A 23,721-nucleotide genomic window follows, 5' to 3' on the forward strand; every position below is an offset into this window, starting at 1 on the left:
CATTTTTTTTAAAAGAAAACAGTTTATTATATTGATAAACTATCTATTACATGCAGTATACTACCTGTTTATGATAAATTGTCTATTACCTATTACATATACAGGAAGGAAAGAAGGAAGGAAGGAAGGAAGGAAGGAAGGAAGGAAGGAAGGAAGGAAGGAAGGGAGAGAGGAAGGGAGGGAGGGAGGAAGGAAATAAGAAAGGAAGGGAGGGAGGAAGACAAAACAAAGAAGAAAAAAATTCACAAAGATTTCATTACTTGAATAAACTTGCTAAAATGTGGAGAAACCAAATCTCTGGTCTTAACCCTTCCAAAAGAAATGTAACACAAGGAATTTCAATTCTCCCTCCCTTAAAACAATTCAGAAAACCACTTAATCACTTCTAGACCTAAATAGGTTAAACATTTTAAATTCAAAAATATTTCTAATTAAAGGTTAGCAATGATAAGAGATATTTTTATGACAAAAAAAAGCAAGCCATCTTGATTGAGAAACAATTATTGAAAAAGCAGCAATTTATGACAAAGCCAGAAGTCATTTGGAATAAAAGGCGGTATTGTCAGTTTCACCTAGGACAACGGTGAGTACTTGCTCTGTAATATTAACATGTGCACGACACAAGGAAGTGAAGGGGAAGGTGACAGTAGAAATCCAACTTTATGAACAATTAGATAGAAATGTGAAAGTCACCCACATAATCATCAAAGCTGAATGTCAAACAGAGAGTTTGGTAGGGAAGTCAGATGTCTAAGAAAAATCAGAAGAAAAGAAAGACTGAAAATACTGCAAAAAAGAAAATTTCTTATAATTATTCCTTTATGTTCTCTGTGAAGTGGTGTGGAGGAAATTCACTAAATGGTCATTTTCACACAAAACATGTTCTTTTGCTTATTGAAGCAAATTAGAAGGAAAATAAAAATGAAGAGGCACACATCTGGGAAGTGTTCTTCCTCATTAAAAAGAAAATTTCCAGGAAAATCAGATGAGTTAACAATATTTCCTCCTTAATTCTGTTCAAAGCTTTCTTTTATATACTTCTCTAAGGTTTAAGAAGAAAATGGCATATTTAATATTATGGATTCAGTTACTAATTTATAAAGAATGCAAGAGAATATTCCATATAACATTCTATACAAGTGAGGTTAGCAATTGCTCTTTATACTAAATTGAGGATCTTAAGTGAAGAAATCACCTTTATGTAATTAGATACACTAAATGACCAGAAAACAATCAATGTATTTTGCCAACTCACAAATAGTCAGATAAACTAAAAATCATTGGGCTCCTTAGTATCTTAATTCTCATCAGTGAATTGATTTTCTAAGCCTCAGTGTCTTCTGGATGCCCATTTGTCCAATCAATTCTGTTAATTACTTTCCAACTCTGACCTTGATCATCCATAGAGTATGCTTCAAAGTACATCACCATAGTTTTAAATACAAATGTGGAGTGTGAGATATTTTGCAATAAGTCAAAAGGACCACAGATTGATACAATAATGGATTTAAAGGTAATTTCAAAAAAGCATAAGCTTCATTCTGAAGAGTCTTTGTTACAAAACCCATCTAATACAGAATGATGCTTCCTGGCCTATGCCATTTTGATGTAAAAGCTGTTGATTAATAAGTCTCAATTATTTGATTATGCATTTGGTTTCAAACTTTGCTTTTAGTACTCAGAGGCTGTCTCCAGGCACATTTTCAGTTCATTATCAGTTCAAAAGGCTGCCTGCTTGTACCTTCTTAAGCTACAGTAAATACATTTCCGTCTGGTCTCATCATCTTTAGTGTCTGACATTTTGTAACAGAGAGTTTTGAAATCATATTTTATGGCAGTGAAGCTGTTAGGGGAAATTTATTGACTTAACAATCCCATCCAGCATCTCCTGTCATGTGGAACTGTCCCCAGTACAAGGCAGATTAGTGAATGTGAGCTGCTTCAATTTGGCCCAACTGTCTGGCTAAAGAATTTTCCATTACATGGGTGGGTGAGATCAACTGAGTTTAGAACCATTCAATTTATTCTGTGGCGGTAGTAAAGGAGAACACAATAGTGACTGGTCAACTTGAGTGCACTGTCTTCTATTCAACTTCTAATGAAGTGGCAATGCTGAGATTATAAATTGCTCTTACTCAATTGATAGTTTAAGTAGATCTAAGCATCTACGCTTGCGATGTGCCTTTGCTATCTTTCTCCATCGTAGATTCTGGACACACCAAGATGGTAGTTAGAACTCAATATAAAGAGACCAGTTGATAGTACATGTAGTTGCCCAGTATGCAAGGACCCCAAGTTTCTATTATTTTCCCTCTCATACAAGGTTAATGAGTAAGACCAGACAGTGTTTGGAAGTCACTTTTAAGTAGTATGCCATACTTCTTTCAATTCTGACAGCCTGCAGACCCCTTTTTATGTTCCACAAGGAAGTTGGGATATAAACAAGAATAAATTGATTGAAAAAATATATATAAATACGATTATGTCTATGGCACCTCCATATTTGCAAAAGAATTCAAATTTTCCACAAATTATCTGGAAATTCATAGGCTTATGTTGTGCATAAACAGAGCTTTAAACTTGCTGTATAGTTAGGAAAAGCAATGAAAAGAAACGGCAACTCCTTTTAGTGACAATTTCTTAAACTTGAAAATAGAATTTATCATTTCTGAGGACAGCAAATTGTGATAAATAGATAACCTGATATTCTACAATGAGTTTTGTTTAAAGTAAAATGCATAAATTTGAAATTATACTAATATAAAAGGACAAAATCATTATTTTACAGCATTAGATGGTATTTTGAAGAATGTAAGTTACATGGATAATATGTGAAGTTTATTTTAACTGTTGGCATTTTTGTCATTTGACTACATTATTTTTTATACTTTTTATAATGATCCCATACTGTCTAAAATGTCACATTAAGCCTCTAACATATTTGTGTCATGCAAGCAATAGATATTTAACAAGTGTTTTTGTTAATGATGAATTTTCATTTCTGTTACATGTAGAATTAGTGATAACAATCCTATTTATATCAATAAGATTTCTCTAATTTAAATTGACTACTACATTTTATTCTATATAATGAAAATAACTGCCTTTAATTATCATATTCAACGATATTAGTGCCTTCTAAAATGTTTAATTATCAAATCATATCAGTCTTTACAAAATACATATAAATAAACAGGAAATATCACCTCCATTTTATAATTAAAAAGTATAACAATTTATGGTGAATTTTTATAAGGCTACTCATGGACCTCTGACCCAATCAGTGTTAATCTTAGATTTTAAGAAACCCAGATTTTTTAATTTGAAGGATCTTTAAAAAGTACCTGATCTGAATGCTTCATGTTATACATGAAGAAACTGACGGCTAGAGAGATGTTATAGAGCTCGTATGTGGAAGATAAGATATTCCTTATGATTCACAAATATTTCAAGAATATTCTTAATTATCATTTCCAAAGTGAAATTTAAAAGGAGTATATCACCTTATATTCTTTCATAAGTATATTTTATTACACATTACCAAGGGTAGTGTTTTTACATTCCTTGGTTGTATGGGGAAAGGTTTCTATATTGCTTCCACTGCTTATCCATAGAATGGTATTTGAGATATAAAATATACAACCCATGCCTATTTGTTGCATTTTAATAGGATAAATAAAGATGCAGAGTTTCTCTCTGAAATAATTTATGGACTTTTATACTACATAAATGTGTATTTTCATATGTTTCCCTAATAGCTTACAAACTACCATCAAAAATCTTCCATTATACCTCCTCCAACATATAAGATATATAAGAGGAAGACAATATACCTTTTTTACATATAAACCAAATGACCAAAAAAGCCTTAAAATATATTAAACTCCTATCCCCTATTACTGCTCAATCTAGGGGTTTGTATCATCTCTACTGTGTTACTATGCATCTGTACAATAGATCCTTTGCTAAATATCAAATATTGCAGCTCTTAAAAAAAGATGCAGGAATTTAGAAATAAGAATGCAACACCTGTATGACCCATCCAACCAATGACTTCATGATGCCTTTTTTTTATGGAGAGTGGTTCCCAAAACAATGCCAGCAGTAGGTAGAAAAAACTTTATTTTTTTAATTTGAAATACTTCAAGATATCATCCTAGGAATATATGAATTTCTTTTTATTATGCAAAAATTAGAACTTTTCTTATTACTAAGGATACTCCAATCAAATGAACATTTTCTTGCATATACTATACTCAAGAGGCATCTCCATTACTTATACAGTTATTTGTCAAAATATCAAAGACTTTGTCTTATGTATGCTCACCTGCTCAGAAAAGAAGTCGCTATCATCTTCCAGGTATTTACTGAAAGGGTTGGGTTCATAAATTTCCTCCTCTTTTTTCAGTAATATTTTGGATTTTACAGGTACTGGGCGAATCACTCCAGGCTTAGTCTTCATGAATGTCAAATAACATTTTTAAAAACAAAGAAATAAATACCATTAAAATGAATGAATATGTATATTGTTAAGTTATTCAAATGTTCTCACAAAAAATTATAATTTTTAAATTTTAAAATGATTTTACCGATACATAGATCAGCTTAGAAATCAAATGATTTTAACTAAAATAACTTTAAAGTTAACCATTACATCAATGAACTCATAAAGATCTATTATCATGACATTCAAAATGCAAAAACCTTCCTCATTTATCTAGCCAAATGTGTTCCTATATCCTCACCAGTTCATTCAGCCAATAAATATTTCATCTGACAAATATTTATGGAGAATGTCCTTAGCACCAGGCAGCATTCTCATTCTGGTAAGGAGAGATGAATTTGGCACAGTCTCAAAGCCTTTAACAATTTATTTTTCTGGAAACTACCCCCCATGCCCCAACATCCACAGAGCTGGGTCCCTGGAAACTATGTTCATTTTATGTATAATGAAACCAGGGATGGCCTTCTGACCTAAAAGGCTAGGGAGGTGAAACCAGATTTTCTCTTCTAAGAATGTGAAAAAGGAATAGACCATTCTGAAATTTCTTGGGAAGGTTGAAATTATAATATGTCAATTTGGGAACTATAAGAAAGACTTAATCTGCCATAAAAAGCATATCAGATGAGATCAAGAAAGAGAGCAAAGTGCATGGAGCCTAGAGAGAAGAGACACTAGGGGGCTTTCCAGAACTGAATTCTAAAACATTCCTGGGGCCCAGCTGAATTTCTTGTCCTGAGGCTCCCTGAGACTTTCCTTTTTTTAACACAAGATTATCTACTTTTTAAAACTCAAATTTATTTCTGTAACTTGCAACCAAAAGAGTTTTAGCTAGACTAGTCATTCAAGATTCATAAACTTGTACGCAATGTCAGTTTGATGAGAGAGACAGAGAAATCTACTTTGGGGCAATTTCAGAATGGTGTTTCACAAACACCAAAACCTTGTTACACTGTAAAATGTCACAAAATGATTGATAAATTTACAAAAACATCCCAAACAACAATTCAATAAAAAGTTGTGACACTTTCTCTGGCTGAGCATTTTGCCGTAATCATTCTTCTCAACACCATTTCCTTTCTGAATATAGTAAATTAGCTCTCCTCAATCAACACTGATGCTCACAATTTAAGCCTTAAGGGACTATGTCTATCTCTCTGCTCTATAAACCACCTGATACATTTTGAGGCTTGAATAAATGCCACTCTGCAATACTTTTTCAATCGATATTTTCCCAGTTGCCTTTCATATTTATGTCAACTAGGGAAGTACAGAGTGAGAAGAGTCTCTATCTTCCCCAGGCTGAGAAATATTTCCCACTTAAGAAACTCTGATTTCTCTCAAGAGGGAAAAAAATGAGCAAGTAACATCCAATTATGCATGAAGTCGCACAGTGGAGTATATGTATGAGAGCAGTATCCTTGCAGTAAACTCAGCATAAGAACAAAGCCTCAGCAGCTACTGATTTCTATAACCACCTATAATGAGGGAGACACCTGATATTTGGGTCATGATCCTAAGTTGTCCAGATTTCTTGTCTCTCTTTTTCACTTGACTTCCTGTTTTATTTCCCCTTCCTTCTCCTACTCTACTTTCTCCTTCTCTTCTGCTCCTTTGTGAGGTAGGAAATCAATGCAACAACTTTAGTACTCGGGGCCCACCAGGTTCTAAAACCAACATGGAGCTTTAGGAGCTAAGCTTGGTGGGAGTAGGCAAAAAGATGAAGGCAGAGAGGAGAAATGTCACCAAATTCACTTGATATGCTAAGAGAATCCCTCTGCCAGAGACCCTGACCCTTGTATTGCTGGCAGGCTGATAATCTGGGTTATCCTAGCCTGGAGACTTTCACTCAGATCTTCTCTCTTGGGATCATCAACCTCCAGGGTGAGACCAAAAAAGAGACTCCTCTAGATAGCAAGTAGCTTTAGTATCAGAATCATCACCCATGTTTCATATATGTTTCCTTACCAGCCTTTATGCTCCTTAGTTCCTATGAATTTCCTGAATTTGATGGTTGTCTGATAATTTGACAATAATTATTTCCCTATTTCCTCTACTCTATTGGATGTCCCACATGCTCTTTTCTTGGACTCTGTGTCCCTGAAGTTTGAGGCTTCCTCATTCTAGTTTGCCTACTTGGCCTTGGTAGAGTTGTCCTGATTCTTACACTGTATTTGTCACTTCTTCCCTCAGTCCGGTTTTTTCTCCTGCATCTTAACTTGGTGTCACGCAGTAGTATTTTATAGAGATGGAAGCCAACTCTGAGCATAAAACTAGACATAGTTTGCCTTGGACATTGTTCACATTTCCCATTCTATAAATTTTAACCATATCCTCCTCACCCAGAGATCAGTATTTGGTCACTATGGTCAAGTTGGAAATTGAACACTGGTGGTCCAATTCTGAACCTCATGCACTATCCATAAATCATAGTACATGGACAAGTCATATTCATGACAGCCTCTACACCTTGCTCATACCATTTCACATGCTTTGAAATCAATATCAAAATCCTTGAAGACTCATTGCAGATAATGACACCATCATTCTCCCATATATCCAGATTCTATATCTTACCTATATATGTGATCAGGCTCTATATTCAGTATTTTAGATAGATTATCTCATCAATTCCCTACAAACAACCCTGTGAGAGACTTAGAGAAAATAAGTTACATGCCAAAGTCATGCAGTTAATATGTGAAGAAGTCAGATTTAAATCCAGGTCAGATCTAATCATCAAACCCATGATTTTAATTACTCCTATGCCTACTGTAAGACAGAAACATATGGAGAAACAGCATAGACAGAGACTTAAAATCATTTTTAAATACCCACCTCCATAATTTCTTCTGTCCAATCAATAACAAAGTTCCAATATTTTTAAATTTTTGATTTCTTTTAAATTCATTGCTTCTGTTTTATTTCTACTGTCCATTGACACATACTTGGCTTTGGCCACTATTACTTCATTTGATGTCATTTTACCTTTCTTTTCACTAGTCTTACTAAATCGGTTTTTCTTTCTTTAAATATGGCATATAAAAAAGTTCCTGCCAAAAGACCATTCCTAAAATACTGTAGGATATGATGTTTTCTTATTCAATATACACATTCATACATCCTCCTTTCACCCCCCCACACACACAACACACACACACACACACACACACACACACACACACACACACCCCATACCAAATTGAATTTACTAAAGCACTCTGTAGTTTGCATGGCCAAGACATAAAATTTGTACTGATGTCTCTCTCTGGACTTGGTTAAAAATATACTCACAGAAAACAGCATGATATTGCCAGGAGGAGGGCATCAAGCTTATAGACTTTAATTTTTGCAATAGTGTTCATAGACTGTATGACCTTGAAAAAGCTGTTCAAGGTACCTTCTCCATCTTTTCCCTGTCTGGACTTTCAGCTAAAGGATTATAGTCATCCATGAATAGGTCCTTTAATAATGAGTAATGGCACATTTATTATTTACATTCCTGTCCTCTCCGTCATCATACCACATAGAGTTTTTACATATGTCTTGTCTCTGCATATGCAAATCCATCACCCAAACAAGTGTCTCAAGGTGCCTTTTAGAACATCTATAAAATAGCCTAAATAAAGCAACCAGTGCTGTTGCTGGCAAGGTAAGGATCTCTTGGAATATTAGTTAATTTCTTCTCTGCACTTCTTGTCTGCTGGTTCCTCAATGTCAAATGCTTATGTAATCTGTATCTGTTGAAGATTAAATTGCCAACACAAAGTAAACTAATGGATCTATCCAAATAAGAGTTCTGCTAACACTGTGCCACTCAAGATGGGGTATGTAAACCAGCAGCATCTGCATCACTTGGGAACCTGTTAGAAGTGTGGGATCTCAGGCCCTACCCCAGAACTACTGAATCATAATCTTCATTTTAACAAAATCTCTAGGTGATTCATGTGCCCTCAACTAGAACTCATTCCACTAAAATGTTGTGCAACCCACCTAAAGATAGATCTTCCTTGGTCTGCCATCCCAGAGACATCTGCTTAACTTTGAGCTTTGCCTCCAGACTAAAAGAAAGCCTTTAGAGGAGAATGTCTTTTATTGATTTCTAATCTACATTGCATCCTTGCATATAGCCCCCTGATATCTTTAGACTTCAAGTAGACTTTTGTTCTCTAATTCTGGCATAAGTTTGTGTCCAAACAAAAACAAAGGTAATTACATTAATCAAGTTGGAAGAGTCTGTTAAGGTGAGCTACTGTAAGATTGTCATTGCCAGCAACTAAACAAGCCCAAAGTGGCCCTTCTTTCATTTTTCTCTAAATAGAATCCATAGATCCAGCTAGACTCATGACTAATACATGTAACTGTTATTCTTATGATGCCAGGAAAAGCAACTCCATAATTTCCTTACCAGCCTAAGTGGAGAAATGAAAACAGGCAATGACTCCCATAGTTAACAAAAAAGGAACAGAAAGAATAACGAGAAATTTCTCTAAATGGAAAATTTCAATCCTTTATGATGAACCTACTGAGAGAGAACTGATCTACACTGAATATAAGACATTTTTGAAGCACCTCAAAGACAAAATAACCATTGTTTTGGATCTCTGAAGCACACATCTATCAGACGTTCTCTGGAGCCATTTTGCCAATTGCGACCTAATCTATGTCAGGAAGTATAGTGTGTATAACTCTTGTTCTCAGAGGGCTGACAACTCAGTTGAGTAAGTCACCAAATAATCACACTATGAGTCAAGTCGTGTCACTTGACTCCTCTCCAAGCTCTCTAATGCCTCACTTTCTCACGTAGAGTGAAAGCCAAAACCCTTGCCATGCCTGTAAGGTAATGCCTACCAAGTGCTATATGACCTAATCTTTCCTATGCCCCACTAGCCTCTCTCTTCCCAATCTTATCTGCTGCTGTGATCCCTCTCATGTCCCCACCACTCTCCCCACTCTAGCACAGACACTATGATACTCTCCCCCCAGGGAGTTTACACTTGGGCTCTTTGCTTTTTCCAGAACTCTTTTCTCCCTGGAATGCCAATTTCCCCTTCGCTCCCTTACTATTATTAATTTTTTTCCATAGAACTTATTGTAATATGACATTTGTTTATGTGTCTATTGTTTTGCTTTCTTCACTAGAATGTAAGCTTTATGAGGACAGAGATGATTACTTTGTTCACTGTTGTATCTCCAACACCTAGAACTGTGCCTGGAACCTAGAAGGAGCTAAATCATTACTTGAAAAATGAATAAATTAATTGACAGCCAGAAAGAGCTCAGGATGCTGGCTATTATCCCATATGAAGGCCTCAAGGGGTGCTGACTGTCAGCTTGGGGTCTCCCATTACTTTTTCTGGATTGACTTTTTGATTTCAGTATAACTCAGGAAGAGAGAAATCCTCAGGCTAGAAGATCCATATGGTCTTTCACCAATAGAGGACCGGAAGAAGGGAAGTGGATTGAGGAGTTCCACCGCCAGAGTTAAGAGTAGAGGCTGAAGTTCTCATCTCTGATGGATATGAGAAGTCAAAGCCAGAGATCACTTCTTTGGGAACTTTACAAGATTTTCAACTTCTCCATTTAAAACAATTGTTGTTGTTCCTCCCGTTTGCTTATAGCGATACCGATAAAAGTTTTAATATCAAAAGAAAAAGATCGGCTCTTTTGAAGAATTTGAGGGTGGGGTAGAAGTAAGGAGAACACATTTAAACCTACTGCTAATTTTGAGGGGGAAAAAGTCCAGAGTATGTAGAGTTCCTGGGGCCTGTGAAAGGTTTTAACGGCCCATGGGACACTGGTCTGAGCCTGCTGTTAATTTGTCTTTATAACTCATCAAGTGTACACTTATGCTGGAACATTGCTACTCCAGGGCACCGTGAAAATAAACATTATTTCTGTCCTTTGGAACTTGAAATCATAATTCTAGGACAACAAGTTGGTACTGCCTCTGGCTGGAGACCAGAGTTGAAAATTAGCTGCCAGCACTGACCTGGAGAATCCATTATTAATATTTTAAAATAATGGCTTCTTAGAGCAAGCTTCTTCTTAAATTAGTAACTTCAACTATTGGACTGTGTTTAATTGCCTTTGATAACAGTATTAAGCCCTGCAGTGGTGTAATGAGGGAAGAACAGAAATAAAGAACAGGGTCTCCATTCTTACGGGTCTATTTTTATCTTTTAGAAGAAATAAAATGTACAATAAAAAGCAAGAACGTAATAAACACAGCATATAGCAAACTCTGTGAACTGGCTAGAAATTCTACTAATTTGATGGATCCAAAGAGCTAGTGAAAGTACCACAGTGTTTCTTTTACCCATTTGCTTCCGTCTTGTCTTTAGTCCCCAGTGTTTTATACATATGCATATATTTTGGAATTTCTGTGGCAACCAGCTCATAGAAACTCAAAAACATACTACCAGTCAAAACTGTTGACAAAAGCAATATTATCTAAATGATTTAGCTGGTTCACTCGTTCAATTAATAAATGTTGATTAGCTTTCATTCTTTTAAGATAAATAATATTATATGCTTGAAGCAAACAATTAAGCCTTTTCTACCCCTTGAATAAATATCCCATATTTCAAAACACTATAGTGCAGAGCAAAATTTCCAAGACTGAGGGAAAAAGAAAGATTTTCATAGCACCCATTAGCTATGGGACTACTGACACACAACTGTAGATATGTGGACTTCAGTTTTTTTTTCATCAGAATAACGGAATAACAATTCCTGCCAATTGCGAGAATCTAACAGGATAATGTTCATGACAGAATTTTGTCAAGAAAAAAAACACCATAAAATAAATTTGAAAGGGAAAAACTTTCCTCTTCTTTTTGCATTTATAACATAAAGTATTGATTCTAAATGATCTACACCATCCAGCAAAGTACCTACCTAAAATATTTTTAAAAAAAATAAAAACATACATAGGACTCCAGTTACTATAAACCACATCCCCTAGCTCAAGAAACATTTGATGGAATGTGTACAACAACACAGATTGGCTGGGTTGAAGTATTCCAATGGTTGAAGAAAAGACAATAGCATGACTCAAAATGTAAGAGGTGTAGATGATAAATGCTGTAGCACTTAAGTGTGTTGTGTCAAGGAAAACTGGTCAAGGACAAACCTCCTTTCAGCTTGAAGAAGACATCAGTTCTACACAAAAGCTTTCAGGGCTGCATTTTCTGAACAACAGTGACCTCAAGGGCCCTCAGAACAATGACTCATGCACCACTAAAGCAGGACACATCAGCTGGTATTCAGAACTGGGAACAAAGTATCTGAAAGCTTAAGCACTCTTCTTTATAATGTTCCAGTAAGCAGCATTTTGCTTTTACCTGTATATAGCCATGTGGCTCATTTTTTTAAACTATTGTTTTGTACTCTCCAGATTCAGTATTCATCTTGGGCAACAATGAACATTTGGTAATGGCATTAAATATCAAAATCAAAAGCCAAATGTCTTCTAAACCAAGCTTCCCTAGCTACCACCAAGGGAGGCCAGTGTCCTACCCATCCTGGAGGACCTAAACTATTTTCTCATCCAAAGAAAAGGCCCCACTGGCCTCTGTTAATATTGTGAGGACTCAGCTCAGGAATTAGCAAAGCTTTGTATGCTATATCTCCTTTCCTTTTGCTCCCATTATTATGCTAGGAGTAGTCTACTTACAGGTGTGAAATATCCACATCCAAATTGACCCCACCCAGTCTCCTCCTCTTTCATAAGTGATCATATCTTTTCAGGCTATGGGAAAATGCTAGAACAGGGCCCACACTGGAAGTGCCCAATGAATTTCATACTTCTGTGGAGGCCAAATTTCCCAACTCCTTCATCAACCTTTCCTTATTCTTTTTTAATTATCTAAAATTCATAATGATTTGTTTGAAAGTCACCCAGAACAAAAATGGTCACTATCACTGTGATATGAGATAATCCATTTAAACTCTGTGTGGGCCTCTGTTTCTTTATCCATAAAAAATATTATCTCTGAGATAATACTTCAGAGGTCATGTGTGCAATAATAACACCTCTCATAGGTACCAGGCTATATGAGCAACCTCACATATGATACATGAGCCTTGCCGTCCCCCTGTGGGTTGACAGAGTAGTTATTCCAACCTCCCGTTTTATAGATGGGTGTTTCCAACACCCTCATCTCTAAGCCCCTTTCCTGTTTTCATGCACTGTGATGCTGTTTAACAGAAGAAGAGAAACTGAGGCACAGTTGGTGAACTTTTTCCATATCCATTCCATTCTCCTGAACCGAATACTAAATAGTTTGGCTTCCAGAGTAAACAATGGAAATATCTTAAGAATAAGGGACACAGGGACATGGTCATTTCTTTTTTTCTTTCAAATGTTGAATTGGCACAATTGCAGTGTAAACAAACAACTAGGTAGCCAAGTTAAAAGAAAAAAGTATAAAAAATTTGCATATCCTGAAAATGCCAAATCTCAAAAGCAAAATGGTTTCTGTATTAAGCTTGTATCACCACAGTGATTTCTCGTATATTTTCACATCAACCAATTTATTATATTTTTTCCCTAAAATAGGACTAAAATAATTTTAACTAATGGCTTATTTTATATAAAACATATTTACTTACATAATTTAACTATAATCTATCATATGTTCCCCCAAATTTTGTTTTTATGTGCTACATACACACACACATATTTTATAAAAAGCAATGTATAATATCAAATTACCTATTATATGGTACCTATATGTGTGATGCTATAAACAAATGCACATATACGTGTGTGTGTGTGTGTGTGTGTGTGTGTGTGTGTGTGTAGTTTTGTTTTCCAAAGGCATTCTCACTCAAATTATTTAGAAGTTAATACTAAAGAGGGTTTGAGATGGCAAATATTGGAAATTCATTCATAAAAATGAAAACTTAAAATTTCATTCATATATTACTTAAGAGCAAAAATATCATAAATCCCTAAAGAAACAAATGTCATATGGCATTCCTTGCATACAATTATTTTTATCCTATTCCGTCCCCAAGTAACGAAACACAGGGTTAGTATCATGAAATAGAAGTCAAAGTGATTAAATTGAATGATTATATCAATCCAGATGTTCCTTTTTGTGTGTGATAAGCTTGCTTGATAATAATCCCTTCACAAACCAACCTATATCTCAAGAGAATTGGGGGATTAAAATTTAATTTAAAACTTGGTTAAGAAATTCATTGAACTCTTTAGAGAAAGAGTCTAAAGCAAATGCAAAGAAATTATCATTAAAGTCAGTCAAAGCAGTGCTTTGTATTTTTCTCCCTAAAGAACACAAACTTAAAATTCACAGAATTATTTTATTAGGCAAGAAACGGTTTATTTATTACATTTACAGTGAGTTGTTTTTATGTGTCTCTTTTTATGAAGTCATTATATATATTTGCCTCTTTGAAATAGTTTCTTATAATATTAAGCCAAGAACTGAGATATATGTGTATGTGTGTATATGTATATATATATTTCACTCATTTATCTCAAGAAACAAGTATATCATTATTTCAAATATTAAAATAGCTGTGGTAATATTTCCATATATAAACTGGGAAACCATTCAACTTTATTATGTTATTTCAATGCTTGTTTCCATGGCAACTCCTTCACATCACACTGTTAGTAATCATAGACTCACAGTGCTGGAAGGGTTTGGAAAGTAGGTAATAGAATGCCCTTGTTGCTCATTTAGGAAACTGAGGACTAGATTTCAGATTTGTGACTTATCCGCTGTCAGCCCAGTAGCTAGTGCCAGAGAAGGAATAAAAGATGGTTCTTCTGGCCCCCATTCTAGCATGCTTTCACCTATACTATGCTGCCAGCCACTCTTCTAAACTAATGGACACTATTAATACACGGACACACACATACACATCCAAACACACCCCATATATACACCATATGTATAAACATGAATATACCCAAGCAGTTTGTTTAATCAGGCTATTTTTAAGAGTCAAACTATACTTTTTATGGGTTTTCAGTATTACAAATGAAAATAATATCATTTTGGCATAACAATGACAAGATGACTTGTTGTTGGCTATGGATGTAGAACACAAAAACAATTGCTTAAAAAGGGGAAAAATCAGTATTAAACAGTGATTTTGCCTTCTTAGTATCTCATACTGCTTTACTAGCAACTTTTGCAATTCTACTGAAGGTGCCTATTGTTCAGGAATTCATAATTATAAATAATAAAGATTAAAAGATATAAAGAAATCTTTAGTAATGTCTAGGCAACTTACTTCATGGTTTCAATTTGCTAACCACTGTAAAAGAATAGAAAATACAAAACCCTATGATGAAAAGTAATTCTATGTAATCAAATTTGTATCTATAAATAACAGATTCTAGAGTTTAGATCAGTACTAACACAGTAGCCCTTTGTTAAGCCAATGAAATGTGGTTACTCCAAATTGAGATGTGCTGTACATGTGAAATACATAGCATATTTCAAAGACTTAGCCCCCAAAAAGGAATATAAAATATCTCATTTATACTGATTATTTGGTGAAATGGTATTTGCCTATCACTAAATAAAATACATTATTGAAATAAATGTGGTCTGTGTTTTACTTTTTACTCTTTTAATGTGGCTACTAGAAAATTTTAAATTATATTTGTGGCTTGCCATTGTGGTTCACATGATATTTCTCCTGCTCATTACTGATCTACACCATTTACATGCTAACCTTCCTGTCTGAAATATCCCATTTCTCATTTCTTGAAGTCCAGAACCTGCCCTACATCATCAAACATGACCTGTCCTTGAATGCTTTTTGCCTCTGTCCTATCAGGAAGTAAGCGCTCTCCCTCTCTAAACTACTAAGATGCAAGTTCCTGGCAAATAAGGTCTATGTATGGTTTTTATATATGTTGGTAAGCTACAAAACAACCACCATGCAACTACAGTAAAGCATCAGTAAAATTTCGTTAGACAGGCAAACAAATATATGCAGTAAATGTATTCTGTTCACTTTCACTCAGAAAAATCTGTCTTGAGAAATCAGAATTTTCGAAAGTAGGTCCATGACTTAATAAGAGGATACATACCAGCTGACTCTCGGATACTGTAGAGGATGGGGAGGACAGGTTTGCCTGAAAAATTAGAAACATGGTGTTTATTTAGTGAACTTCATAATTTCACAAAAAATCCATATTTTTAAGTTTTTTGAAGTTCTTTTATTATTAAAGAACACATGTCCACTGTAGAATTTTGAAAAGAATAAGGTAAAAGGAAAAGTATCATTATGCCACCAGAAAATGATTTGAACATTTTTCATACATTGCCTTACAATATTTTTCCTATGTTTTCTTATGCAGCTCATATAATAGCATGATGTTTTATGTGTTACTTCTCCTTAACATCTTAACATAAGCACTATCACGAGACATTAAAAATTCCTCAAGATGACATAATATTTCAGTCTCTGCATATACTCCAAATTTGCTTAAACATACTAGCATTGTTGGATATTTATATTTGTTTCCAGCAAATCGACACAAATAACAGATGTTCACTTAAAGTATCTTCATATACAAAGGAAAGTTTTCATGCTTTGGAAAAGAAAACAATTTAGTTTTTAAAATTGTTTTCCAGTAAATAGGAGGCTAATATTTTTTCTTCAGCCTTGGTTCCTGAATTTCACTCCATCTGGATTTGGTTTCCTTCTTACGGAAGTAAATGCTGTGGTCGTTCTTTCAGACCTTATTGTCTTGACTTTGTCTGAAAATGTTTCTATTTTGTTCTCATTCTTCGACAAGAGTTCTGGACACATTATTTTCGGTGAATAGTTATTATCTCGCAGCATTTTGAAGACACTACCCCACTAGCTCTGGCGTCTGTCACAGCTGTCATTCTAAATGTCATAACTTTGGTGGATCATCTGTCTTCACATTTGGTTAGTGTTTAAGATGTTCCTCCATGACATTCCGCAACTTCACTATGATGTATCTGAGGGTGGATTTCTTTTTATGTGTCTTTTTTGGGATTTGGTGTAGTCCTTCATTTGGAATATGCATATCCTTCAATTCTGGAAAATCTTCCATGAATACCTCTTCAAATATTGCTTTGCTTACATTATAGCTCATCTCTGTTTATGAAGTTTCTAATAAATATATATGTAGTCTGCTCAATCCATCCCCCATTTCTATAAAATTTCCTTTCATATTTTTTGTCCCTTTATGCTGCATTCTGAATCTTTTCTACATACAAGTTTAACCGTTAACTAATTTCTCTTGCATTGTATATTAACACATTCAACATGACAATTGAATTTTATGTTTTGATGACTTTATTTTAACTTCTGGAAGTTCTACTTGGTTCTTTTTCAAGTAATTTTGATGGCATCAATAACTCCTTTTAACTCTTTTAGCGTTTTTACTATAGCAATTAATTCATTTCAGATTTACCTATAATTCCTTATTGCTAAATCTCCCATTTCTTGTATCAGCTGACTCTCCCTCATGCCTCTCCTCCGTGATGTTCTTTAGCCATTTTATGGCTATTTATTTTTGATTTTGAACTCATTTTCAGTCAAGATAATGTTTGTGATGATTCCTATATGTACCTGAGAAGTCCTGGACGGGGAAACCGTGCCTACAGTACATCTTATGTTTGTCTTGTGGCAACTCTAGGACTTTCACTGCTTTCCATTTTATTTCATCATCTTAATATTCCTAAACTTAAAGAGTGGTAGAACCTGACATCTTCATGTTCCAGAAGTTTAGAACCATTTTCTCATTGATGGCTCTTTTACCAACTAAGAGTGTTGGATGAGATGGTGGAAGCATTTATACTTTTTTTTTATTCCATGCTTCATGGCCAAAGTGGACTTCTGGGCTCCTGAATGTACACAAAGGATTCATTTACAAGTTTTAGACTTACTAAATACTGAAGTTAAAATCTGAGCTCCTGGCTCCTAGCACATAGGTTCTGATGCGCCTACATTCTGCTAGAGCTTTAGCTTCTTCTTAACACCCCCACTTGGAGTTACCATTCCATTTCTGGCATTCAAACATTTCTCTTTCTTTACTTTAGATTGGGTTACATAAACTTGTTGTTTTTTTTTTTTAATTTGAGAGAGAGAGAGAGTATGAGTTGGGGAGAGGGGAAGAGGGAGGGAGAGAGAGAATCTTAAGCAGTTTCCACACTCAGCACAGACCCCACTGTGAGGCTCAATCCCATGACCCTGGGATCATGACTTGAGCCAAAATCAAGAGTTAGATGTTCAACAGACTGAGCCACCCAGGCACTCCACATAAACATTTTTCATAATTACATTTTATCAAGCATTTCAGCATTTAAATGGGAGGCTGAGCTTCCACATCAACAGCCTTCAACTTTGACAGGAAATAGTCAACATACAAATGCTTAATTACAAGTATACTTGGCTGAAATATGATAAAGTTGTGTTCCTAAGATATTTACATTCTTGTTGAAATTGCAAATGTTTTCAAGGTTTGTTATAGGTGTGTCAATATTGTTTTTACTCTCTGAGATATGAATGATAACAGCAAACTGAGAGCTTAGTGGTTCTTATGGTATTGCCAAGTATATAGAAGTATGAATCACCAAACATACTCACAAGGCACCTGCAGCCCTTCTCACACTGTGCCCAGCATTGTTTTTTTTTTTCTGCTTTTTCACTCATGCCTTTCTTCACAAGGACTATCATTGTTTGCTGTCATACATGGTTGGTCTATGGCAGCAGGGTATCTTGGCTAAATGTTTCCCATCTCTAATTGCTGGTGACCAGGCAAGTGTACGCTGAGGTTTATGGCTATTCTGTGCTGCAGAAAACTGCCTTTTAGAATGCCCATCACATTCAGTTCACCTGGGGATTTGCTTTTAACCTCACGATGCAATATAAGTAATAATTATTTCCTCTAAAGTCTTACTGTTTCCCTATAGCTAATTTTTCATTATTGCAATAATGAGAGAATAATCTATGGATCCCCTAAGTTAAATTAATAGCTCCTGTGAAATATGCTAAATTGAATGTGGGTATCTTGACTAAAGCACAACACAGCTAAATTTTCATCTCGATAAATATAGGAAAGAAGAGGTTACATGTTAAAAACAAAATATTTGTACAATTTAACTACATTACTAACATTTAGTAGTATGTGGTGCTAAATAATACCAAGTGATCATAGGGAAAAAATAAAATGCTCAAGAAAAACATTAATTAAATAAGGGGAAAACCCAAATATCTTTGTATTCAGTCTCCATAAGTCCCTCAAATTCCATCATTAGGAATTACAATGTTATAATAAGATGCTTTAGGCATCCCCATTCCATTTTTATTTTATCTAATATAATGGGTTTCACATCACTTTTATCAGAAACTATTCCTAGAGAAAGGATAGAATTAAATGTGAACCTCAGGGTGGAGTAAATACTTATAAAGCCACTAGGGATCCTTTATCCAAGAAAAAGAATATTGGCTTAGGTGTTTAATGAGTATAACCAGATTCTTTCAACCAACCTAACCATGTCAAGCCCTTTGAGAAGCCTTGCTTTGCTTTCCGAATACAGGTTAGCAGCGTTTATTCAATGCTGCATCTATAACTATGTTATTAATACTGTAGCAAATATTTTCTGAAAAGTGAGGAAAGATTGTCTGGTGAGCTGAGATTAGAGCAGTGAAAGGTGGGAGAAGGCAGCTCTATCTGAACCACTGTTCACAGGTTAGCTAAATGAAGGTAGAGAAGCAACTTGATGTACCTAAAACTAAACTGGAAATTGTATTAGAACAACACTAAAGACTTTAGTTATTCATGTCTATCCACATTAATACTAACTGTGAGAAACTATGATACTGTGGAATGTAAGAATGGCTGTTGTGCGAAACAAAATCCTATAATCTATTCTATGGCCTCTAACATCATTTTAACCATAAAAGGAAAGGAAAGTGTAAGAAAGGAGGATCCGTGTTAACCAATATATCGTCATCTTAAAAACTGAGAAACCAATAGTCAAAAAAATGTGAAAGTCAAAATTTCTTACCTCAAAGAAAATGTATTAAAGAGTTAGATTATATGGAAAGCAAAAGAGTTAGACAAAGAAAAGAAAGGAGAATTTGAAGTCCACTGAAAAATAAATTCCTACAGAAGGCCACCACTGTGCCAAGCCAACTTTGGAGAAACCATTTTGCTTTTCCAAAGACTTGATATCGAGACCCAGGAAGTACAATGAAGCTCCTTTGTCAGTGTCTAGATTGCTTTTGCTTGCAATGTGCAGCTTTTCCCCATTCATGACACATGTCCTTTTGGCTGGTATCACACCAGCTCCCTCCCCAGGGTCTGGAACAAGATCAAGTGGTTCCAGTTGCCTTTGCCTTCTACACTCTACACTTCCACTTTTGGCTTGTTGGGTTTTTTTTTTTTGTTAGTTTGTTTCTTTTTCCCCCCTTTCAGCAGCCACATCCCTCTCACCTGATATAACAACCAGTTCAATTTCACTAAAATGTCTTTCTTCTACCTTTTCTCTGTTGACTAATTAACTTGTATTTCCTTTTCTCATGGCTCAAAGAACTGTAATTAGTGATAATGTGTTAACTAAATACTTCTCCCAGGCAAGACTACTCTACACATGGGCAGTAAGACAAATTTTAAAATATTAACGGAGCACTTAATAATCACTGAATACTGAGATTGGTATTGAGGAAATATAAAATGATAAAATAATAAAATACTGTCTTTCCCTTCACCTAGCGAGTGTTCCTATTATTTGTACATAAGTTGCGATGGACACAAAAGAATGAATCCAGTGGTATGCATGTTAGGCACCAAGCCCCTAGACATACATTATGAGGCATCATATCTTTCTTGCTTCACATTATTTATTCTAACTATCTATAGACATTACCCTGTATGACTATCTCATTAGAAACCATTTTATAAGTTAATAATACATTCCTAAAAGACCTACATACAAAAAGTAGATTTGAAAGTGTTTAAAAAGTTTGAGTCTTTATGCTAAGGAATGATGATTCCAGCTTATCGTGAACATAATCAGTAGGCAGGATAAGTGGGCATAGTGACCAGTGACAGATACTGTTTATATGTGCAAATGAGGAGATAAAAGGTCACATCAAGGGGAAGTTTGGCTGAAATATGGCACCTTTGTGTTTGGTAAAGTCTAAAATGATGATGAGAAGGATGCAAGACATAAAGAGTGTCTCGTTAAATCTTCTCTCTTCCTCCTCACTTACTAGAACCCAGATAATTATCTTTAATTCTTTCTTCATCCCTTTTCACATAAGCATACGTTAGAAATATTTCTGAACAAAAAAAAGAAGTAAATGAGAATAATCAGAAGAGTGGAATTTCTTGCTTGAAGTGTTCACAATTCTTCCTGTAACTCATCAAATCTTTGGTCACATCCTACGGAAGCAGATCTGGACTGAGGTCTGGATTGAAATGGACTAGATTGAAGTCTACCTTAAGATCTTAAGATCTTACCTTAAGATCTGTGACTACATTAAGCATACAGCGCCTCTGGAACACTCCAGCATAGTGACATTTCCAAGTATAGCAACAAAGGGAGTATGTGAGCTGACTAAATTGGAGACTGTGACCTTTATTTGAATACCTGTATATATAGTGGGGAATATTCTTAATAAAGTTTGACACATTTTTTAATATATTGTGATATTTTGAAAGCAATATGCTTCCATTGTTATGAATTTTTTCTGTCCCTCAGGCTCATTAAAATGGGATCTTACCTGTTTACCATATAATATTCAATAGACCTATCTCTGTTATTTCTCTGGCTCTTAAAAGTAACTCATGAAATGTAAAGAGTTGATAAAATACGTTTTTATCTATAGATTTTGATTCCAACTAAGGGTTTTTTGATAAACTAGTAATAGGACTAATACTTGCCTTATTTTCTGAGTTTGCTGTTTATTAGGAAAGCATACTGTGACTTTGAATTACTTGAATGAAATAATTTATACCAGTAGTAGTTAATGAAAAATAAATATTTACTAAGACAAATGTAATGCAAAAGCAAAAAGGACATTCCTCTTCAAAGGTGGTAAAGTGAAAACAGAATCAAATAGAAATTCAAATAGAAAATTCATTCTGTTACATAAAGGGAAAGAAATTTTTTTAAAGTGTCATAAAAAACAGTACCTCTTAAACATCTGATAAACTATGAATTAATTTATATGAGAGTGATTTAAAACGTTAGAAATATAGTAAACATCATTTTAGATATTGTCACTAAATTTGAAAACATTCAAAGTTTACACTGAAGATTACTGAACATGAAGAAATAATTTCGACCCAGAATATAAATTCTAATGGATAAAATATTTAAGGAAAACAAACTATTCCCATATTCTCTGTACTTCTCACGCAAGTATTTTTTTAATGTTTTCAATCTTTATTTATTATTGACAAGGCATGAGCAGGGGAAGAACAGAGAGAGTGTGAGACACAGACTCTGAAGCAGGGTCCAGGCTCTGAGCTGTCAGCACAGAGCCTGACGCGGGGCTCAAAGTCATGAACCATGAGATCATGACCTGAAGCAAAGTTGGATGCTCAACTGACTGAGCCATCCAGGGGCCCCAATTCTCACACAAGTATTAATGGTAAGGGCTTTGACATGAGGGAGACCTGGGTAGGATTTTGCCTACTCTGACTTCTAAGACTTGGTTTCCTTCTTTATAATATGAAGATCTTGAAATAATAATACCCACTTCATAAGACTGGTATAAGGTTAAATGAAATACTTAAACTTCACTTGAAAGATAAGAGCTCAAACCAATTGAAAGTAATATTAATAACAAATTAAGATAATCAATCTTGCAATTGACCTGTGGAGATCACTGTGACTCGACATGTTGTTAACCTAGTTTAAATTCTATTACACTTAAGAAAAGTTCAATTAAATTACTTTAAAATAACTTGTAATTCAAGTACACCATGAATTGAAGAAAGCTTTGACTAATTAGACTGAATTGATGGTGCTTTTCCTGCATCTGTCTCATCCTAGAAAACAGACTATGTGAAATGTAACAATATGTACAATAAAGAATAAGAAGAGGAAACTAACTGATTTGCATTTTGGTTTCTCCTTCTTCTTCTTTTTTTTTCCCCATGGAGAAAAGGCACCCTTTCGCCAAAAGCCCCAGAAAGAGGAATTAGTCATACAAATTCTCGTTATTGAATAAAGCCATTATAATCTTCCCAGGAAAACTGGAAATCCAATAGATATATGAATACATTGAAAACTAGTAACTTTGTAAGTCTGCTTTCACATCAGTCAGTTCTATGGCCAGCTCTTCTCTAATTTCTACAAGAAAGTATCTTGCTCATTTACTACTGTAAGTGTTTACTATCTCCCCCATTATACAGAAATGGGGATCTTATTATTGGGTTGCTCCCTCACCCCAGTAACTTCTCAGTGAGTACTAGGACATAGTAGACACTCAGTAACTATTTGTTGAGTCAATGAGCAAAAGCTCATTGAATAATAGAGCTGAACAATTCTGACTATATTTTCTACTAGTTATGAATCATAGATTGTATACTATACTTTTAGAGAGCCCCCAGAGGTCAGAATTTTGAGCAGTCTGTGCTAATCTACTTGAGAATACCCTGAAATGTCACAAAACTTTGTTTCTTGGCTTGAATTTAAGTCTTCTCTTTTTTTCCTCTGTGGGGCAGGAGTTGGTAAACTATGTGATCTCTGTTTTTGAATCTAATCTAAGAATTTCTATGAAGTCGATGACACACCAAGTCCCAGCAGCTACATACTGTGAAGATGTCTAGTTTCTTCAAAGTGTAAAGAGAGACCATGAGGTACTGTGAAAAGACCTCTCAGATTTGCTTTTGAGCTTCCACGGGAGAGAAAGAGAAATATATAGTAAAAGATTAATTAATTAATTAATTAATTGAGTCAAATCTATTCAAGCCACACTTAAGGTGAGGCATCTTGTAGCTCAGCAAATACGAATATTAGAATTTCTAGAAGAAAGAACATATAAAATCAGAACATACTGTATTTAAAATTGATTGTTCACCTAAGACCAACAACACTTATAGATGAAATTGCATTTTTTTCTCCTCAAAATAAATGTATCAGACATCACTTAGTAAATGTAATAACTGCAGCCAAATATTTACAAGTGTGACTTCCTTATGCTTTGGCACCAAAAAACTGGGTTTTACATTCCAT

At 34.8% G+C, this 23,721-nt stretch overlaps 1 protein-coding gene across 14 annotated transcripts in view; it reads right to left on the reverse strand.

Moving 5' to 3' along the window:
* The window catches only part of MLIP (muscular LMNA interacting protein), a 247,734-nt gene that overhangs the window by 45,440 nt on the left and 178,573 nt on the right, over nucleotides 1–23,721 (reverse strand). For all 14 annotated transcript variants that reach the window (XM_019457447.2, XM_019457445.2, XM_019457441.2 and 11 more), the window contains 2 exons: nucleotides 15,582–15,626; nucleotides 4,328–4,456 (listed from right to left, as the gene is read on the reverse strand). In XM_019457447.2, coding sequence (XP_019312992.2) covers nucleotides 4,328–4,456; nucleotides 15,582–15,626 — 174 coding nt within the window. The remainder of the gene's footprint in view (nucleotides 1–4,327; nucleotides 4,457–15,581; nucleotides 15,627–23,721) is intronic.

The sequence above is a fragment of the Panthera pardus genome, unplaced genomic scaffold, assembly GCF_024362965.1.
Source record: "Panthera pardus isolate Hobbes unplaced genomic scaffold, ASM2436296v1 HiC_scaffold_17, whole genome shotgun sequence".
Classification (NCBI taxonomy): domain Eukaryota; kingdom Metazoa; phylum Chordata; class Mammalia; order Carnivora; family Felidae; genus Panthera; species Panthera pardus.